Genomic DNA, 18443 nt, shown 5'->3' with positions numbered 1-18443 from the left:
CCCTTCCCCAGGAGGTAGAACAAGAATAACCTACTAATACTTCTGTCCTCTTTCTCTCTCTCCTCTAATCCATCTATCCCTGTGCATATCTGTCAATCTATCCTCATGTATCGCCGTCCATCTCCATGCACTTCCATTTGTCCATTGCATCCATCCATCCCTGTTCATATCTGCCTGTCTGTCCATCTGTCTGTCCATCCCTATGCATGTTTATCTATCCATTGCATCCATCTGTCCTCATGCATATCCATCCATCCATGGCCTGCATCCATCTGTCCATCTGTCCTCATGCATATCCATCCTTCCATCCATCCATTGCATCCACTCATCCCTGTGCATATCTGCCTGTCTGTCCATCTGTCTATCCATCCCTATGCATGTTTATCTATCCATTGCATCCATCTGTCCTCATGTATATCCATCTATCCATGGCCTGCATCCATCTGTCCATCTGTCCTCATGCATATCCATCCATCCATCGCATCCATCCATCCATCTTTCTCCCTCGGCCCCCATGACTGCTGTTCCAACCCTGTTGCCCCCGGGTCCTGGTGACTGCCAACCCCACCCCCCAGGATGTGGGGCTGTCCCCTACAGAGGAGCCCTGGGGGGCTGGCAAGTACCTGGATTATATCCTACCCCTTGACCAGGACCCTGATGGTGCCTACTGGGAGGAGACAATGGGGCTGGAGGTGACTCCCCCGTCCCCCTCGGAGCCCTGGGCTGAGGTAACCGCCCTGGGGTTGGACTGGGGGGTGGCTAAGGGTCTGGATGGGAAGGGGAACGGGGCTGAGCTGGCTCCAGGGTTAGGTCTAGCTCCCCCCTAGTTCTCCACAGCCCCACTATCTGTCTCAGTGGGGTGGGGCCTTAAAGCCTCCCCACGCTATTCAGGGCTGGTCCCCCTGAGAGCTGCCTCTGTGCTGATCCCATGATGGAAGAGATGGAGACCCTGCTCCAGGGGGAAGAGAGAGGGGTCTGTGGGGAAAGGACTGAGGATTGAGGACTGGGGGATCAGGACTCCTGGGTTCTATCTCCAGCTCTGGGTGGAGAATGGGGTCTAATGGGTTAGAGCCGGGAGAGAGGGGGCTGGGAGTCAAGGAGTTCTGGGGGATCCAGTTTCGGCACATCTCCTTGGTCCTGTCTCCCAGTAGGCACCGTGCTGTGCATTAACGTGTTGCTGGGTTTCTTTTCGTTCTCCCCTTCCCTGCTCCGCTTCTCCCCCATCCCGTGGGGCAGGAGGCTCCCAGCCCGGCCCCTGCCGCTCCGGGTGAGGACGAGGTGCTCGTGGAGGAGTACGTGACGGGGCAGGAGTACGAGTACGTCTATAAGGACTTTCCTGAGGGAGCTGAGCCATCGGAGCTGGGGCCCGTGCTCTCTGCAGAGACCCCCCAGAATGGAGGCGTAAGTGGGGCACGGGGACGTCTCCTCGGGCCCTTCCTCCTGCTGGCCTCTCGTGGATGGTCTTTCGGTGGCGTCCGTCATGTTTGTGGTCCTGTGTTGGTGTCTCATGGTGTCAGTTACTGTTTGTTGAGATGTCACCTCCCATTCATGGCTCTGTGTTGTTGTCGTCATGGTGTCACTTCTTGTTTGTTGAGATGTCATGTCCTGTTCATGGCTCTGTGTTGTCATCGTCATGGTGTCACTTCCTGTTTGTGGCCATTTGTTGGTGTGTCATGGCGGCACTTCCTGTTTGCCGTGGTGTCGCTTTCTGATGTGTTAATTCCTGTTTGTCGATGTGTCACTTCCTGCTTTTCATGGTGTCACTTCCTGCTTTTCATGGTGTCACTACTGTTTGAATTGTTGTCACTTCCTGTGTGGTGTCATTTTGTTCGTGGCATCCCTGCCTCCTTGTCAGCATTTACTGTTGTGTCACAGTCATTTTCTGTTTGTCGTGACATCACTTCCTCCGTGTTGGCTTGGCATCATGCGGGTCATGGTTGTCCAGTATAGTGGTCGCTTCCTGTCTTTGGCAGTCCTTCCCTGCACCTCACTGACCATTGTGTCACTTTCCCTCCGCCATTCCATTTCCTGTGATGCGCTTCCTCTCTTGTGAGGTCACTTCTTGCTCGGAGTGACATCAGCACCCTCTCCCCCACCTCGTATGTTCAGAGATGGGCCTGTCATGCCCCAATGGCATCGCACCTGATGTTATAACCATGACATCCTCTGCCTTGGCAATGCCCCAACCCGCCAGGACATCCCCACTCTGTGATGTCATCTTACGCCCTGTGATGTCATCCCCACATACGGCCATCTCTGTTATTCACCCACCTCCCCGAGTATTGGCCGCGCTGGTGTCAATTACCGATTTGGGGGGTAACCTCCAAAACGGATGCGGTAATTCCCCTCCCCGCACGCTGCCATCTCAATGGGGCTGGCGATTTAGGGCTGGGGCATCTCCAGATGTGGACCTTTAAATCTCTCCTCCCCCTGACCGCCTCCCCTGGGGTGTGTTTCACCTGGTGATGTGACCTGTCCTCAGTTTCCCTTCAGAGCTGCTGTGGGTTGCGATGCATTGATTAGCTCAGAGCTAACAGAGCACCCTAACTCAACGGGCCCAGAGGCTCCAAGGGAGCTGATAGGGGCGAGGGTGGGTTCCAATGAGAAACGGCAGCCTTGTCTCCCTAGGCTGCAGGCGGATAACTGAAGGGTTGGGACACGATCCTGAGGCCTTACACAGAGCCTGCCCCAGGTTTACTTCAGCTTTACTCAGACTTTACTCCACATTTACACAGACCCTGATCTGCATTTCCTTCACCTTTACTCCATTTTTCCTCAGACCATGGGGGACAGGGAGCCTCAGATAACAGAGCCTCGGGGTGGTGCGGCTGAGTGGTGCTCGATGAGCCCTGCCGCCCGATGGGGGAGCTGGGATTTGCAGGGCTGGGAGGGTGCCAGAGTGGGCCTCGGGTGTGTTATATTGACCGGGCCACTCTTTGCGGTTATATGTGTGTTACCCCCAGGCTGTGCGCGGAGTCAGAGGCTACAAAGGAGAGAAGGGAGAGCCGGCCGTCATGGAACCGGTAGGTCTCTGCGTCGACGGGTTAGGGGGAGATCAGTTGATCCCACCAGCCCCTCCATTGTCCATGCCTGGACGTTGCCCATTTCTGCATAGTCCGGGCCCTGGGGTGCCCCACCCCCATGCAGCCCCCAATGCACCCTGTGGCAGGAGCAGGATATCCTGCTCTGCATGGGACAGAGCCCCCCCCCAACTCCTCCTGTCCTGTCTCAGCCCCTGCCGTATTCAGGGATCAGCACGCCCTGAATGCCCCGTCACAGGTCATCTGGGCCTGGAGCCCCCCCGGGGTTGTGTGTCTGTGCGATGGACGTAGTGATCTATCGTGTGATGATAGGCACAGACGAGTGTATGTGTGCAGGGGGGCAGGGTGCGCACGGCAGGATGGGACATGTGTGCGTGACCCCGCACACCTGTGTGAACAAGCATATATGTATTGTCACACTTCCAGGGGGAAGAATCATGTGTGTGCACATATGTTGCATGTGCCCCTGAGTGTGTGCATGAGTTTGCACAGGCCTCTGCCTGCAGATTCACCTTTGTACCTGTCTGTCGGTGCTTGCACAATTGTGTATGCGTGTGCAAATGTGTATTTGTGAGTGCCTGTGAGTGCACATCTAGTTTGCGTGTAGGTGTTAGTTCCCATGTGTGTGCATCTGTTACGCACCACGGCGTGTGTGTCTGTGTGTATTTGCACACTCTGGTGCATGCATGCCACTGTATTTGCATGTTTGTGTTAGTAGATGTCTATGTGCGTGGGAGGGTGCCCAGTCGTGTGTGCACAGCCAGTGGCCGTCTCTCCTGATGGGGGGAGTGGGCGAGGGGTGTGGATGAGCCGGGAGACCTTCCCCCTTTTCAAACTCACCTGGGCAGTCCCCAGTCTCTCTAGGATGCCTCCTGGCCAGGGGCTGTGTCTGTCCAAGGCCTCCTCAGGTGGGGGCTTTATCGCTCCCCACCCCGGGCCCACTCTGCCCTTGCCCCACCTGGGCCTGTTGGTGGCGTAACCCTGCTCTCTGCCTCTTGTTCTGCAGGGAATGCTGGTGGAGGGCCCCCCCGGCCCTGAGGGACCTGCGGTAAGAGCCTGTCTGTTTGTCCGTCCGGGGAGTTCTGGGGGATGCTCTGGGGCCGGGGGCAGATCCACCTGCTGGTGCATTAACCTCACTGTGTGTCTCTCATGTGTTTCCTCAGGGCATATCAGGGCCGCCGGGCACACAGGGCCCTCCGGGCCCCCCAGGAGATCCTGGTGAGAGGGTGAGTGCGAGCTGGAACCTGGCCCCACGGCAGGGGTTGGGGGTCCAGCACCAGCTCTTGGGGAGACCGCGGCCCCCCTTCCAAGGGAGGAGTGAACGTGAGTTTGCATGGTGAGGTGCGAATGTTTGCTGGGGTGGGATGTCATTGTGCCCCCTTGGCTGGGGAAGGCGCCGGGCGTGTGAGTACCTGGGAGTGTGCAAGCATTAGCGTGTGGGATTGTGCATGCGTGTGCATACACAGCGCCGATGGCCTGGGGTGTTTGGAGGTAGGCCAGAGATCCCGGCAAGGCCAGTGTGTGTCAGGGTGTTGGGAGAATATGAGGCTGGCACTGTGTGTGGGGAAGATGGGTGCAGCGCTGGAGGGGCTGTGGTTGCTGAGACGTGCAGGGGCAGCAGCAGCACTGTCTGAGGGGAAGATCGCAGGCCCCGTCCCCGTGCAATAACCTCCCGCTCTGCGTCTCCCTCCAACAGGGTCCTCCTGGCCGTTCAGGTCTCCCTGGCTCGGATGGGATGCCTGGACCCCCTGGCACGTCCCTCATGCTCCCGGTGAGTGAGGAGGTGTTTGATGGGTTAATGATGGGGCTGCTGCAGTCTGGAATGGAATGGGCTAACACAGGCTGACTAGGGTCTAGAACAGCAGGGGAAGGTGCTGATAGGGTGACCTAGACCTGGGGTGGCTCTGTGGGCTCTAGAATAAAACTAGACGAAATACTTGTGGGAGCTGGAACAAGGAAGTATATGGAAGGTGGGGGCTCTGAGGTCTAGAATAAGATCAGGAGAACTAATTTGTGTGATCTAGAACCAGAAAGGATAATGTGGGTTTGTGGGTCTTGAATAAATCAAGGAAGACTCTCACTGTGTTACCTAGAACTAGGGACAATATGATGTGTCTGTGGAAATCTAGGGCAGGCATGGGGCTCAGATAGCAGTATCCAGAACTGGTAGATGATAAAATGGGTCTATGGGGCTCAAGAACTCAGATACCTAATACTGTAGCCTATACAGTGGGCTTGCGGGGTCTAGAGTAAAACAAGAGGAACTCTGATAGCATGGCCTAGAACCAGAGAGGATAGATGGACCTGTAGGAATCTAAAAGGGATGAGAGAACAGAGATGGTAGAACTGGGGAGGATACAGTGGGTCAGCTGAAGTCTAAACCAAAAAGGGGAACTCTAGTACTGTGATCTAGAACTGAAGATTTTAGAGTGGATCTGTGAGCATCTAAGATATGGGAAAGAGGAGGCTGATTCTCTTAGCTAGTCCTGGTTAGTATGTAGTGGGGCTATTTGAATGTAGAACCCAGAGAGTAACTCCTAAAACAGAGGCATCTTAGAGTATAAATCTCTAACAGACAAGATGGATTCTACAAATATTACCTAAAACCAGAAAAGATGTCTAGGTCTAGATTAGAAGAAAAACCTGTGATCTAGAACTGGAGATTGCACAGTGGATGGGCCTGTGTGGAATCTAGAACAGGACAGGGAGACTCTGGTGCTGTTCTCTGGAAATGTAGATAATATAATAGGGATATGGGAATTTAGGATAGAAGGGAGAGCTCTCGTAGCGTGATCTAGAACTGGAGAGCACAGTGAGTTAAGAACAGAAAGGCTAGTGTTAATAGCATTATCTAGAACCAAAGATGATGCAGGGAGTCTAGAATAGAAGGGTGAACCCTGATAGCATTACCTGAAACTAGCAAGCCTACACGGTGCGCTTATCTGTGTATGGAACAGAAATGGGCACTCTGGTAGTATTACCTAGAATCGTAGAGCATGCAGTGGATATGTGTGAGTCTAGACGAGAAGGGAGAGTACCAGGAATGCAGCCTGGAATTGGATAGGTTGCAGCAAATCTCTGGGAAAATACAACAGGCCAGGGGAGCTCTGGCAATGTGATCTGCTTCCCCCCCTCCCTCGCCCCCCGGCATCGTGACATGTGAAGGACAGAGCAGGCCTTGGGCTCTGGAGCTCAAGGGAGGGCTCCGGGTATGTCTCCCAGGAGCCCAGTTCTGGGAGGGCAGTGTGAGTTCAGGGATGGCGGCAGTGTGATTTTCACACCTGAAGGTTTGTCTTTCCTCCCCCAGTTTCGGTTTGGGAGCAGCGGTGGAGACAAGGGGCCCGCGGTGTCCGCACAAGAGGCACAAGCGCAGGCCATTTTACAGCAAGCCCGGGTAAGTCTAAAGTGGAGACAGGGCAGGGAGAGTTGGGCCGGGTCAGGGTAGGAAAAGATCCTGCCTTATCTCCTACCCTGGAGCCCTGATAAATTTGGTAATCGAGAACCCAGATACCAAATGGGTATCTGGGTTCTTGATTACCCAGAACCTCAGTGGGTTCTCGATCCCAGAACCTTAGTGGGATCACAATTTATTATCTTTCTAGAACCATGTTAAGGATCACTCTTTTATTGCTCTTTAAGATTCCATACCACATAGTGGTCAGTGCCCTTCCAGAGCTTCCCCAAGGTCACAATTTACTGCCACTCTAGAACTGCAGGATAATGGTTTGTCACCTTTCTAGAATCTCAGCAGATCCCTGTTCGTTGCCCTTCTAGATTCATTTATAACGTTATGGTTAAGTAGCTCTTCAACAACATCCCTGCCCTTCTAGAACCCAGACGAGATTACAATCAACTGCTCTCCTGGAACCATGGGGGTTACAGTCTGTGCCCACCTAGAACCCTTGCAAGTGTAACAAAACATTTTACTGCATTTCTAGAACCCCAAGACTATCATGGATCATTGCCTTAAGACTGTGATTTGATTGATCTTCCCTTCAAACCTTATTAACCCTCCTGAGTGCTGATCAAATCACAATTTCTCCTTTTCTAGAACTCCAATGAGGCCCCACCTTGTCACCCCTCTAGAACCCCCATCAAACATGCTAGGACCATGCTTGTCCCCTTCTAGAACCCTGCTGACATCACAATGTGCTTTTTCCTAAAACCCCAGTAAGTCTGTAGCTTCTCTTCTAGAACATGAGTGTCACTGTTTTCCCTCCAGTCTATAGATGCTGATAAATTCATGTTTTATTCCCCTCTTAGATCCCCAACTGGGACCCTGTTCTTACCCCCCAAGTCCCAATAATTCTCTGGATCCCCATGTTTCCGGCTCAGCCCTGTTCTAGTCCCACCCCTTATTCCCTGCTTTGTTCTGTGTTTGGCGGGGATCCTGGCTTGCTGCAGTCTAATTCTCCTTCTCCTCTCTCCCCCCTAGATGGCCCTGCGTGGCCCCCCGGGACCCATGGGATACACTGGCCGGCCTGGGCCCCTGGTAGGTACCTGCTCTGGGCCGGGGTTGGGAGGAGGCATCGCTTGATGGCTGGTGCTCTGGGGATGTGGGGGCGGGTGTCAGGGCTTAGGGGGAACGTGTTGGCTTGTCCCTGGGGTTTGGGACACAGAGTGCTGGAGTCACTAGGGCTTCATGTCCTTGTGTTCCCCGTGCTCTGGGCATGTGGGGCTGTGGTCACTGGAGTTTCACATCCCCGGGTTCTGTGGGTCCCAGCGCCCCGGGATGTGGGGCAGGGAGTGGGGCTGGTGTCACTGGAATTTCACGTCCCCGGGTTCTGTGGGTCCCAGCGCCCTGGGGAGATTGTGGGGAGGGTTGTGGCCCTGAGCCCACGTGCTGCCCCCAGGTAACCCCCTCTGCTCTGCTGTCTCATTCCAGGGGCAGCCAGGGGGCCCCGGGCTGAAGGGGGAAGCCGGAGACTTCGGACCCCAGGTAACAGGCTTGGCCTTGGCAGGAGATCGGGGGGTTGGAGCCCAGCACGACCCCGACTCTGACCCCTGGCTCCTGCCCTGACCTCTTGCTCCGACCCATGGACATGACCCCTGTCACTGACCTCTGACCTCAGCCACTGACCTCTGACCCCTTCACTCTGACCCCAGTCCCTGACCTCTGACCCCAGTCCCTGACCCCTTCACCATGACCCCTGACCCCTTCACCATGACCTCTCTCCCCAGCCCATGACCCTGGTCTCTGACCCTTACTCCCAATCATTGGCCCCTGACCAGCGTGAATGACCCGTGACCCCAACCTCTGTTCTGTGACCCTAACTCACGATCAGTGGCCCCTGACCTTGACGTCTAACCCCTAACGCTAGCAAGCGACCTCTGACCCCTGGTTCCGATGCTGGATTTCTTCTGGGCTGTTTGGATCCCAGGCTCCTGTGACTTATAACCCTGACCCAGAGCCGGGGTCGCTGCCACCCGCCCCTCTGTTTACCCTTTGTTACCACTCTCTGTCACCCCACCCCTCATTAACCCCTCAGACACTGGGGAAGAACCCCCCTGTCTGACCCCAGGAGCCCCGTCCCACCCTGGAGCCTAACCCTGATCTGAGCCCCCAGACCCCCGCATTAGCCCCTCGGCCCTGGAGAGCTCCCACCCCCGTATCTCCCTCTTCTCCTCCCTGCCCAAGCGGCTTGTGCGGGAAGCTCTGCTCACCCTTTCCCTCCCTTTTTCTCTGTAGGGACCCCGCGGGCCGCAGGGCCTGTCTGGCCCCCCGGGGAAGCCTGGAAGGAGGGTAAGTGTGTGGATCCTGGTGGGGATACCCCAGGGTGGGGGCAGGTCTGTGCCCGGCGAGCCGCCTCTCATCCCGTCTCTGTCTCTCTCTGGCAGGGTCGTGCTGGAGCTGACGGCGCTCGGGGGATGCCCGGGGAGCCTGGTGTTAAGGTAACAGGGTCATGGCTTCCGTGGACAAGGCACTGGGTGTGAGCCTGCCCGGGGGACCAATCAGGGCCTGGCCTCCTTGGGCTGGTGATCCACTAGGTCCCAGCACTGTAGATCCACAGATGATCCAGTAGGTCACTGCTCTGGTGACCCACTGGGCTGTAGCAGTGTTGATCCAGTAGGTTGCGTTGCTGGTAATCCACTAGGTCACCACCCCTGGAAATCCACCAATAGTCCATGAGGTGAAGGCACTGAAGATCACTAGATCACCTGAGCTATTTATCCATGAATCCAGTGGTAATCCACTCTTCCAGCAACTCACTCATTCAGCATGATGATCCATTAGCGATCTAGTCATTTGCTGTGTGAGTGATCCACTCAGAGCATGCACGAATCTCCTGGTGATGCACTGTCCTGGTAACCCACCCATGCAGCGTGGTGATCCTCGTGCACCAGTGATCCACTCTAGCACGTTGGAGACCCACTAACTCAACCAGCGACCCTCCCATTCTGTGTGGGAACATCACTGCTTCAGAACAAGGATCCCGGGGGCCTGTGCGTGACAGGCCCACCCTTGTTCCCAGTGGGGAATTGCAGCCCACCTCCCGGGGATGGGGTGACCTGGGAGGGGGTCCTACGGGGGTGTCTCCCCAGCTGGGGTGTGCTGGCTCAGGGAGCTGTTCTGTGCTTCTCTCCGCAGGGCGACCGAGGCTTTGACGGGTTGCCGGGGCTGCCGGGGGACAAGGGGTACAGGGTGAGTCATGTTGGCCGGGGGCCTCGTGGTGCGGGGAGCAGGGGGGGCCCGGTCCTGGTACACTGTTGGGATCTCCCTGAGAGATGGGGCCGCCCCGCGGTCAGTTCTGGCCAGCCCATGTGTGTGTTACACAATTGAGCACCCCCCTCTGAGCATTGATACACACACAGACACACAACCGTACACCACACGGCCAGAGCCGCCGCCCTACCCGCACGCACACGCGTGTCTACACACACAGATATACGCACTCTAGTTCCCGCCGGGCTTGTTTCAGGGCAGACCAGCGGCCGGAGCAACGCAGGGGCAGCCGAGCCCTTCTGGCCTCAGAATCTACGCACAGTCTTACGCAACTTGTGCAACGCACACAGCCACGCGGAACGCTAGACACCTCCTGCACACCCCCCCCCCCGCAGCCGTGTCACCACAAACACACCGCACCGTGCAGTAGACGCGCAGCCTCCCCAGCGCACTTGTGCAGCCAGGTGTGTGCAATCACACAGCCACATAGCTACAACCGCGCACACAACAACGCTCTCCTAACTGTGTGCACACACTCAGATACGCAACAATACACACAGCACATCTGCAATTGCGCACAACAACACAGCTGCACGCAGCTCACAGCCCAACACATACACATCCGGCACGTTTGCAATGCACCCCCACCCCCCTGCAATTACACAGTCACCCCCACGGCACATACAGCCGCGTCCCCATCACACACACGGCCACCCCCCAAGCACCTGCGCATCCCACGTACACAACCCCCATGGCTCCCCGCCCGCCCACCCAGCTGATCCAAGGCTTTGTCCCCGCAGGGTGAGACGGGTTCCCAGGGCATCCCAGGCCCCCCTGGTGAGGACGGACAGCGGGTGAGTGACAAAGCCCTGGCTGGGATGATTTAACTGGGAATTGGTCCTGCTTTGAGCAGGGGGTTGGACTAGATGACCTTCTGGGGTCCCTTCCAACCCTGATATTCTATGATTCTATGAGTAACTGCTCACTGGAGGGTTGGGGGGGGGGCGTGGGAGGGAGACTGAGGGGAGCTGGGGTGGCTCCCCGGGGAGGGAGATGTGGGAGAGCTGTGGGGAATATGGAGAAGGGGAATGGGGTGATGGAGGGGGCTGGAGGTGGGGGGAGCAGAGGGATCTGGAAACGGGGAGCAGGGATGGCTGTGGGGGAGCTGAGCTTGCTCCCCTCCCCGTTCTCTGCCTCACCCCCTTTTTCTCTTCCCCCAGGGAGACGATGGAGAGGTCGGCCCCAGAGGGCTCCCTGGAGAACCGGTACGTCCCCTCCCTGCCAGGCAGGCAGCAGGAGCTTGTGCCAGTGCGAGAGGGGGCAGCTCCCCAGGGTGGTGCAGAGGGATAATCAGGGCCCCATTTACCCTGTTCTCCCCACCCACCCCCCGCCAGGGATTTACTCCCCCTACAGTCCATGGAATTGGGCCCCACAATCCTCCCTGTTCTGGCCCTGTCTGAATCCACTGCTCTGAGGGCAGGCAACTGCCCCAGCAGAGCCTTGATTCTCAGCCCCTTGGCTCTCAGCTCTGTGTTGTTAACCCAGGGGTGAGCAAACTTTGTGGCCTGAGGGCCATATCTGGATATGGAAATTGTATGGCAGGCCATGAATGCTCATGAAAATGGGGCTTGGGGTGCAGGAGGGGGTGAGGGCTCTGGGGTGGGGCCAGGGATGAGGGGTTTGGGGTGCAGAAGGGGGCTCCAGGCTGGGACCAAGGGGTTCGGAGGGCGGGAGGGGGATCAGGGCTGGGGCAGGGGGTTGGGGCACGGAAGGAGGTCAGGGGTGCAGGCTCTGGGGGTGCAGCTCCCGGAAGCAGTGGCATGTCCCCGCTCCGGGTCCTTTGCGGAGGCGTGGCACCGGCCGTGTGGCTCTGCGTGCTGCTCTGTCCGCAGACGCCACCCCTGCAGCGTCCACTGGCTGCGGTTCCCGGCCAATGGGAGCTGCGGGGGCAACGCTTGGGGCGGGGGCAGCCTGAGGCACCCCCTGGCTGCCCCTACATGCAGGAGCCGGAGGGGGGACATGCCGCTGCTTCCGGGAGCCACGCAGAGCCATGGCACGCGCAGAGAGGGGCAAGCCTCCGACCCCGCTCCCCGACGGGAGCTCGAGGGCCGGATTAAAAGGTCTGACGGGCTGGACACGGCCCGCGGGCCATAGTTTGCCCACCCCTGTGCTAACCCCTCTCCATAAAATCACCATTAACCATTCAACCTACTGATGGCAAAATCAAAGCTCAACGTTAACTGCTTCACCCCCCTCACTTCAGCAGAAACAAGCCAGTTAATGGTTTATCCCCAAACCTCCATCTGCTCCCACTTATGTCCAAACTGCCCCCTCTCCTGTGCCCCCGGCTCCCGGTATTGCTCCCGGTATTGCCGGGACTGGACTCCTTGGTGCCTCAGGAGCTGGCAGTGTGGAGGGGAGGAGTTTGAAATTGGCAGGATATAGCCAAGGGTTGGCACGGCGTGGAAGGGATCCAGTTGGGGCCCTAGACTCAATTTGAAAATCCCAACCTGGGTCCCTGAAGACACCGTGAGGGGTGAGCTGAAAACTGGGGGTGCTAAGGCCCTGCTGTTGGGGAGCCATGGGATGGGACTGCAGCCAGCTTTCGACAGGGGAGCGCCGACTAGTGCAGGGAACACTCTGACAGATCAGTTTGGAAAATGGGACCCAGGCAGGGATCGGGGCTGGCACTAGGATTGGGCTAGGTGTTGGTATTGGGGCTGGCATTGGCGTGAGGGCTGAGATTGGTGTTGGAGTTGGTCCTAGGGTTGGGGTTAGGGTTGGCGTTAGGCTTAGAGTGGGAGTTGACAGTGGGGTGGGCTTGGCGTTGGAGTTGGCGTTAGGGTTGTGGTCGGCAATAGGGTTGGGGTGGACGTTGGAGTTGCGGTTGCGGTTGGGGTTGGCGTTGGTGTTAGGGCAGGGTTGGGGTTTGGTTGGGTTTGTTTTCTCTTTTCTCCTGTCCCTTCCCCGCTCTTGCGGCTCTGTTACATTTACAGATTTGACGCTGTTTGGAAAAGCTACAGCCTGGGGTGGGGGGAGGATGAGAACCCACCAAAATCCTCTCTCCTGGGGTATTTGGTAGTAAAACCCAGGACAAATGCAAGTGTCTGGACTCTCTGAAGTTTATCGAGAGCCTGAGTGGTGTGAACATTCCCACATGGTGCCCGTATCCCCGTCACCCAGAACGCTCTTCCCCGAGAGCAGTTCCCTTTTGGGCAAGCCTCCGGAAGCTGTTTGGGGGTTAGCCCTTGCTACCCGCGGGGTGGATGGATGAGCTGTCTGGGGCCGGGCGTCGGGGACAGAGCAACACCAGCTGAGGAACTGGCCTGTGGGGTCCCTCTGTGCCTGCCCCTGGCAGACTCCACAAGGGCCCAGCGTCTCCTAATACGGGCGCCCGCGGCGTCTCGTTGCAGTGAAACTGAGGGGTCTTAGCGCCGTGTCCCAGGATGCTCTGGGGTTTCACCCCAGCACATGGCCCAGGCCACAGGGTCTGGGATCGGAGCAGGAGCAGGGTCTGCACCACGGAGCAGCGTCCTCATGGGGTCCTCAGCCCAGGGCTTATGTGTTGCTTGCTCAGTGTGGTGCCGGGAGCGTGGGCTGGTTCAGGGTGTGCATGTCTGGGTGCACGTGTGCTGCTGTTTGCTGGGCTGGGGGGGGCAATTGCTGGCTCCCCCCGCAGCCCTGGTGGGGGACCCAGGCCCAGCTTAGTCCCTACAGCCTCACTAACTCGGGTCTCTCCCCTCCCTGCAGGGACCCAGAGGTTTGCTTGGACCCAAAGGCCCACCAGGGATCCCCGGGCCTCTGGTAAGTGCCACACATGGCATCTCAATTCCCCCAGCCCCCCATGACCCCCACCACATTAACCTCCATCTGTCTGTCTGTCTCCTCTGCAGGGCGTGCGTGGCATAGATGGTCCCATCGGGCCCAAAGGGAACCTGGTGAGTCGGCACGGCTGTCTGTCTGTCTGTCTGTCTGCGCTGCCAGGTCCTGCTATGGACTGGGTTGGCCCACCCAGGGACGCCAGTGCTGTGAGCTTCCCCTACAGCAGTGCCCCAAGTCAGGGACTCCAGTGCTGCGAGCTTCTCCTACAGCAGTGCCCTAAATGGGGTCTCTGGTGCTGCAAGCTTCCCCTATAGCAGTGCCCCCATCTAGTGATCCCAGTGTTGTGAACTTCCCCTACAGCAGTGCCCTCTCTCCCTTCTGTATAACATGCAGGTCGTTCTGGTTCTAACTGCAGTTGTGTCTGACTGTTACAGGGGCCGCAAGGCGAGCCAGGCCCCCCAGGTCAGCAGGGAACTCCAGGCACCCAGGTAAGGAATACCCTTGCCCTGAAACAGCCCAGCTCTGGGGACTCGGGGTCCAGTGGGGCTGGGAGTCAGGACTCCTGGGTTGCGTCCCCGCTCTGGGTGGGGAGTGGGGTCCAGTGGATTAGAGCAGGGGGAGCTGGGAGCGACTCCTGGAGTCTCTCCCTGGCTCTGGGTGGGGAGTGGGGGCTGGATCTGACTATGTGTCTCTCTTTCAGGGATTGCCCGGCCCACAAGGTGCTATGGGGCCCCCCGGAGAGAAGGTGAGTGCCCCAAACCTCCCTTGCTCCCCTGGTGTTGTGTAGCCCCCACCCCCGTACCAGCCTGGCTCACACACTGAGGGTCTCTGCTCTGCCAGCTCTTAGCTCTGCTTTTCTCCCTCTCTCTGCAGGGCCCCAGAGGCAAACCTGGCCTCCCCGGCATGCCGGGGTCCGATGGGCCTCCCGTGAGTAACCTGCTCACCCCAGCTCCTCCTCTCCTTCCTTCTACCCTCTCCTCCTAGCATCCTGGCCCCCAGACTCCCCCAGCCCCAGAATGGCAATACGGCGGCCATATTTAACAGGAAGTGAGCCCATACTATTGGCATCCTGCACGGCATGGCTCCCTCCTGCCCCTGGGGCGAAAGCCCGGCAGCCATGTTTTACAGGAAGTGGGCCAGTGCCATTTCCTCTTGACATCTGGCCTGACCTTGGCATGGGTGCAAGGGTGGGGCAGCCATGCTTAACAGGAAGTCAGCTCATATATTTCCTGTAGAGGCCCCTGTCACGGAGTCCCCGGGCGATGCTCTGGAACTGCTCCCCATGAAGCCAGTCAGGACTCTGGGGCAGTCGCCTTCCTGTGAGCAGCCTGTCTGCAGGACACACAGCTCACCCGGCTTCCACCTTCCTGGGTCTGACCTCGGAGCATTCAGCCTCCTCTGCCCCTCTGTGCGCTTCCCACAGCGAGTCCGCCCAGGCGGGGTCCTGGGGAAGCCAGAGGGTCCTGCCCCCCAACTCCGCAGTCAGATGGGACTCTCAACCAGCCAGTAACACAGAAGGTTTATTAGAGGACAGGAACATGGTCTAACACAGAGCTTGTAGGTGCAGAGAACAGGACCCCTCAGCTGGGTCCATTTTGGGGGGCAGTGAGCCAGACAACCCCGTCTGCCCTTCACTCCATGTCCCAGCCAGCCCCAAACTGAAACTCCCTCCAGCCCCTCCTCCTCTGGGCTTTGTCCCCTTCCCGGGACAGGAGGGCACCTGTTCTCTCTGTTCCCCAACCCTTTAGCTCTCACCTTGCAGGGGGGAAGGGCCCAGGCCATCAGTTGCCAGGAAACAGGGTGTCGGCCATTCTCTGTGTCCAGACCCCTGCACACACCTGCCCTCTAGGGCTCTGCAACGATCGTACACCCTTATCCCACCCCCTAGATACTTAAGAACTGCCTAGGGAAACTGAGGCACCCCCACGCTATTCAGAGGAAACATTAAGAACAGTCCCATTTCGTCACAGCCCCCTCATCACAGAGATGCTCTTGAGCAGTGCCCCCTCCCCGCTTTGGGGCAATGACTGGTGGCCATGTTTAACAGGAAGTGAGCCCGTACCACTCACTGTTGGCCCCCCACTCGCACCCCCGCTCATGGGGTGAGGTCCTGGTGGCCATGTTTAACAGGAAGTGAGCCCGTACCACTGAGCAGGCCAGGTGTCCCCCAACACTTGGTTAAAGAAGTTCAGGTCAGAGCTGGGCAGACGAGGGCTATTCCTGCCCCACAGGCAGGGGGCAGTGCCCTTTCCGCAGGAGCGGGGGGTGGGATGTTGGGGTAGCTCCCTAGGCAGGGGGACAGAGCAATGCCCAGGGGTTAAGTGCTGTGATGCTGGTGTTAATGATTCATCCCTCTCTGTCTTTTCCCTTTCCCATTCCCTCCCTCTCAGGGGCATCCGGGGAAGGAAGGTCCGCCGGGAACCAAAGGTAACCAGGTAAGGGGATAACGTCCGCTCCTGCCCCTTCCCGTCGTCCCCCCCGACCCCAATATCCCCATCTCCCTCAGACACTGGGGTTGAGCCCCCCCCCCGCCCCCAGTCCTAGCCCTTTCAGATTTCGGAGGCCAAGTCACAACCCCCCAGGTGCTAGGGGTGAGGTGCTAAGACCCTGTCCCCCAAGATGCAGGGGTCAGAGCCCCCAGGTTGGTGGGGTGACATTTCTCCCATCCCTGATTCTAAGCCCCCCTAGTAGGGAGCAGGGACCCCAGCGACTCTCCCCTGTGATTGGTCTGATTTCTCTCCATTGCAGGGTCCGTCTGGTCCCCAAGGTCCAATTGGCTACCCAGGCCCACGTGGTGTGAAGGTAAGGGGCTGATTGGTCCCAGGACTTGGCGTGACTCTCTGGGACTGGGATATTACCCACAATTCTTAGCAAGGATGGGTGCAGCCAGGAGGTCCCTGCCCCTCAAGGGGAGAAGAGGATTCTGGCTAGAGTGGAAAACAAGACAAGAGGATTGTAGCCAGTGGGAGCCAGGACTCCTGGGTTCTATCCCAGCTCTGGGAGGGGATTGGGGTCTAGTGGGTTAGACCGGGGGGCTGGGGGCCAGGACTCCTGGGTTCTATCCCCACCTCGGGGAGGGGAGTGGGGTCCAGTGGGTTAGAGTGGGGGGGCTGGGAGCCAGGACTCCTGGGTTCTCTGCCTAGATCTGTGGCTGGTCTCTGTAGTGCAGCTCACCCTGTTGAACTCTCCCCGTCTCTCCCAGGGCGTGGATGGAATTCGGGGACTGAAGGGTCACAAGGGTGAGAAGGTGAGTTCTGCTTCCCTAACCCTCAACCGCAGGTCAGACATGATGCTGGCAGCACTGCACAGCACCCCCTAGTGCCTGGCTGGGGAAACCGCGCACAGCACCCCCTAGTGTCATATTGGGGGAATTGCACACAGAACCCCCTAATGCCAGGCAGGGGAATGATGCATGGCGCCCCCTAGTGCCTGGCTGGGGAACTGGTGCACGGCACCCCCTTGTGCCAGATTGCGGGAATTGCACACAGAACCCCCTAATGCCAGGCAGGGGAATGATGCATGGTGCCCCCTAGTGCCCAGCTGGGGAACTGGTGCACGGCGCCCCCTAGTACCAGGCTGGGGGAATGGCGCACGGCACCCCCTAGTGCCAGGCTTGGGGAATAGTGTACGGTGCCCCCTAGTGCCATGCTGGGGGAACGGTGGACAGCATCCCCTACTGCTAGACTGGGGGAATGGCGCACAGTGCCTCCTAGTGCCAGGCTGGGGGAATGGCACACAGCACTCCCAAGTGCCCAGCTGGGAAACTGGTGCACGGTGCCCCCTAGTGCCCGGCTGGGGGAATGGTGCACGGTGCCCCCTAGTGCCCGGCTGGGGGAATGGTGCACGGTGCCCCCTAGTGCCCGGCTGGGGGAATGGTGCACGGTGCCCCCTAGTGCCCGGCTGGGGGAATGGTGCACGGTGCCCCCTAGTGCCAGGCTGGGGGAATGGCACACAGCACTCCCTAGTGCCCAGCTGGGGAACTGGTGCACGGCACCCCCTAGTGCCAGGCTGGGGGAACAGTGCACAGCGCACCCTAGTGCTAAGCTGGGGGAACGGTGCACAGCGCACCCTAGTGCTAAGCTGGGGGAACGGTGCACAGCGCACCCTAGTGCTAAGCTGGGGGAACGGTGCACAGTGCCCCCTAGTGCCAGGTGGGGTAATGGTGCATGGCGGCCCCTCGTGCCAGGCTGGGGGAATAGTGCACATCTCTCCCTAGCTGCGGATCCCTGACCAGGGGTCAGGAAGGGATTTCCCCCTCCCCAGTGTATTCTGTGTTTTTTGTTTTAACTCTCCTCCCTCTGCAGCGTCAGGGCCAGGCCCAGCTGGAGATGGGACCTGGGCAGGGAGGGCCGGGTGCTGAGGGGGCACCCAGCATTATCTCCCCCATGGGCGTGGCTGGCTGGTCCTTGCATTCATGTGCAGGGTACAGCTGATTGCCGTGGGTGGGGTTAGGCAGGAATTCACACCCCCCCACACCTCCCCCCCGTATGGTCAGACTGGCAGTGACCTGGGGGGTTCACCTTCCCCTGCAGCCAGGGGTGGGTCACTGGCCAGGATTATCTGGGGGGGTGTCTCTCACTTAACCCTTTCCCTGCCATTGCAGAGTCTCAGGCCCTGGTGCCCCTCGGCCCCCCCATTCTCTGTAACAGTCCAGTCTCCCGGGGGCTGTGGCACTTTGGTCTTATCTCGTGTGCTGGGTTCGTGTGTGGGGGCAGGGTGGGGCTGGTGGCCTGTGACATACTGGAGATCGGACCGGCTGAGCTGCTGGTTCCTTCTGGCCTTACCTCTCTGGCTGTACGACTGTCACCGGTGTGTCTGTCTGTCTGTGCAGGGTGAGGATGGATTCCCTGGGTTCAAGGGCGACTTCGGGGTGAAAGGAGACAGGGTAAGTTTATGCCCGGAGCCCCTCGCTGCCC

General features: G+C 58.5%; 1 protein-coding gene across 1 annotated transcript in view; it reads left to right on the top strand.

Annotated features, from left to right (window-relative positions):
- The window catches only part of COL11A2 (collagen type XI alpha 2 chain), a 79095-nt gene that overhangs the window by 25830 nt on the left and 34822 nt on the right, over positions 1-18443 (top strand). Inside the window, 23 exon segments of the mRNA XM_078848402.1 lie at positions 576-728; positions 1237-1401; positions 2964-3023; positions 4048-4089; positions 4205-4267; positions 4738-4812; positions 6349-6435; positions 7477-7533; positions 7927-7980; positions 8731-8784; positions 8880-8933; positions 9631-9684; positions 10506-10559; positions 10926-10970; positions 13456-13509; positions 13599-13643; positions 13962-14015; positions 14228-14272; positions 14401-14454; positions 15918-15962; positions 16276-16329; positions 16730-16774; positions 18359-18412. Coding sequence (XP_078704528.1) covers positions 576-728; positions 1237-1401; positions 2964-3023; positions 4048-4089; positions 4205-4267; positions 4738-4812; positions 6349-6435; positions 7477-7533; positions 7927-7980; positions 8731-8784; positions 8880-8933; positions 9631-9684; positions 10506-10559; positions 10926-10970; positions 13456-13509; positions 13599-13643; positions 13962-14015; positions 14228-14272; positions 14401-14454; positions 15918-15962; positions 16276-16329; positions 16730-16774; positions 18359-18412 — 1467 coding nt within the window.

The sequence above is a fragment of the Lepidochelys kempii genome, chromosome 14 (genome assembly GCF_965140285.1).
Source record: "Lepidochelys kempii isolate rLepKem1 chromosome 14, rLepKem1.hap1, whole genome shotgun sequence".
NCBI classification, from domain to species: domain Eukaryota; kingdom Metazoa; phylum Chordata; order Testudines; family Cheloniidae; genus Lepidochelys; species Lepidochelys kempii.
This window is presented reverse-complemented; position numbering and strand designations above follow the sequence as displayed.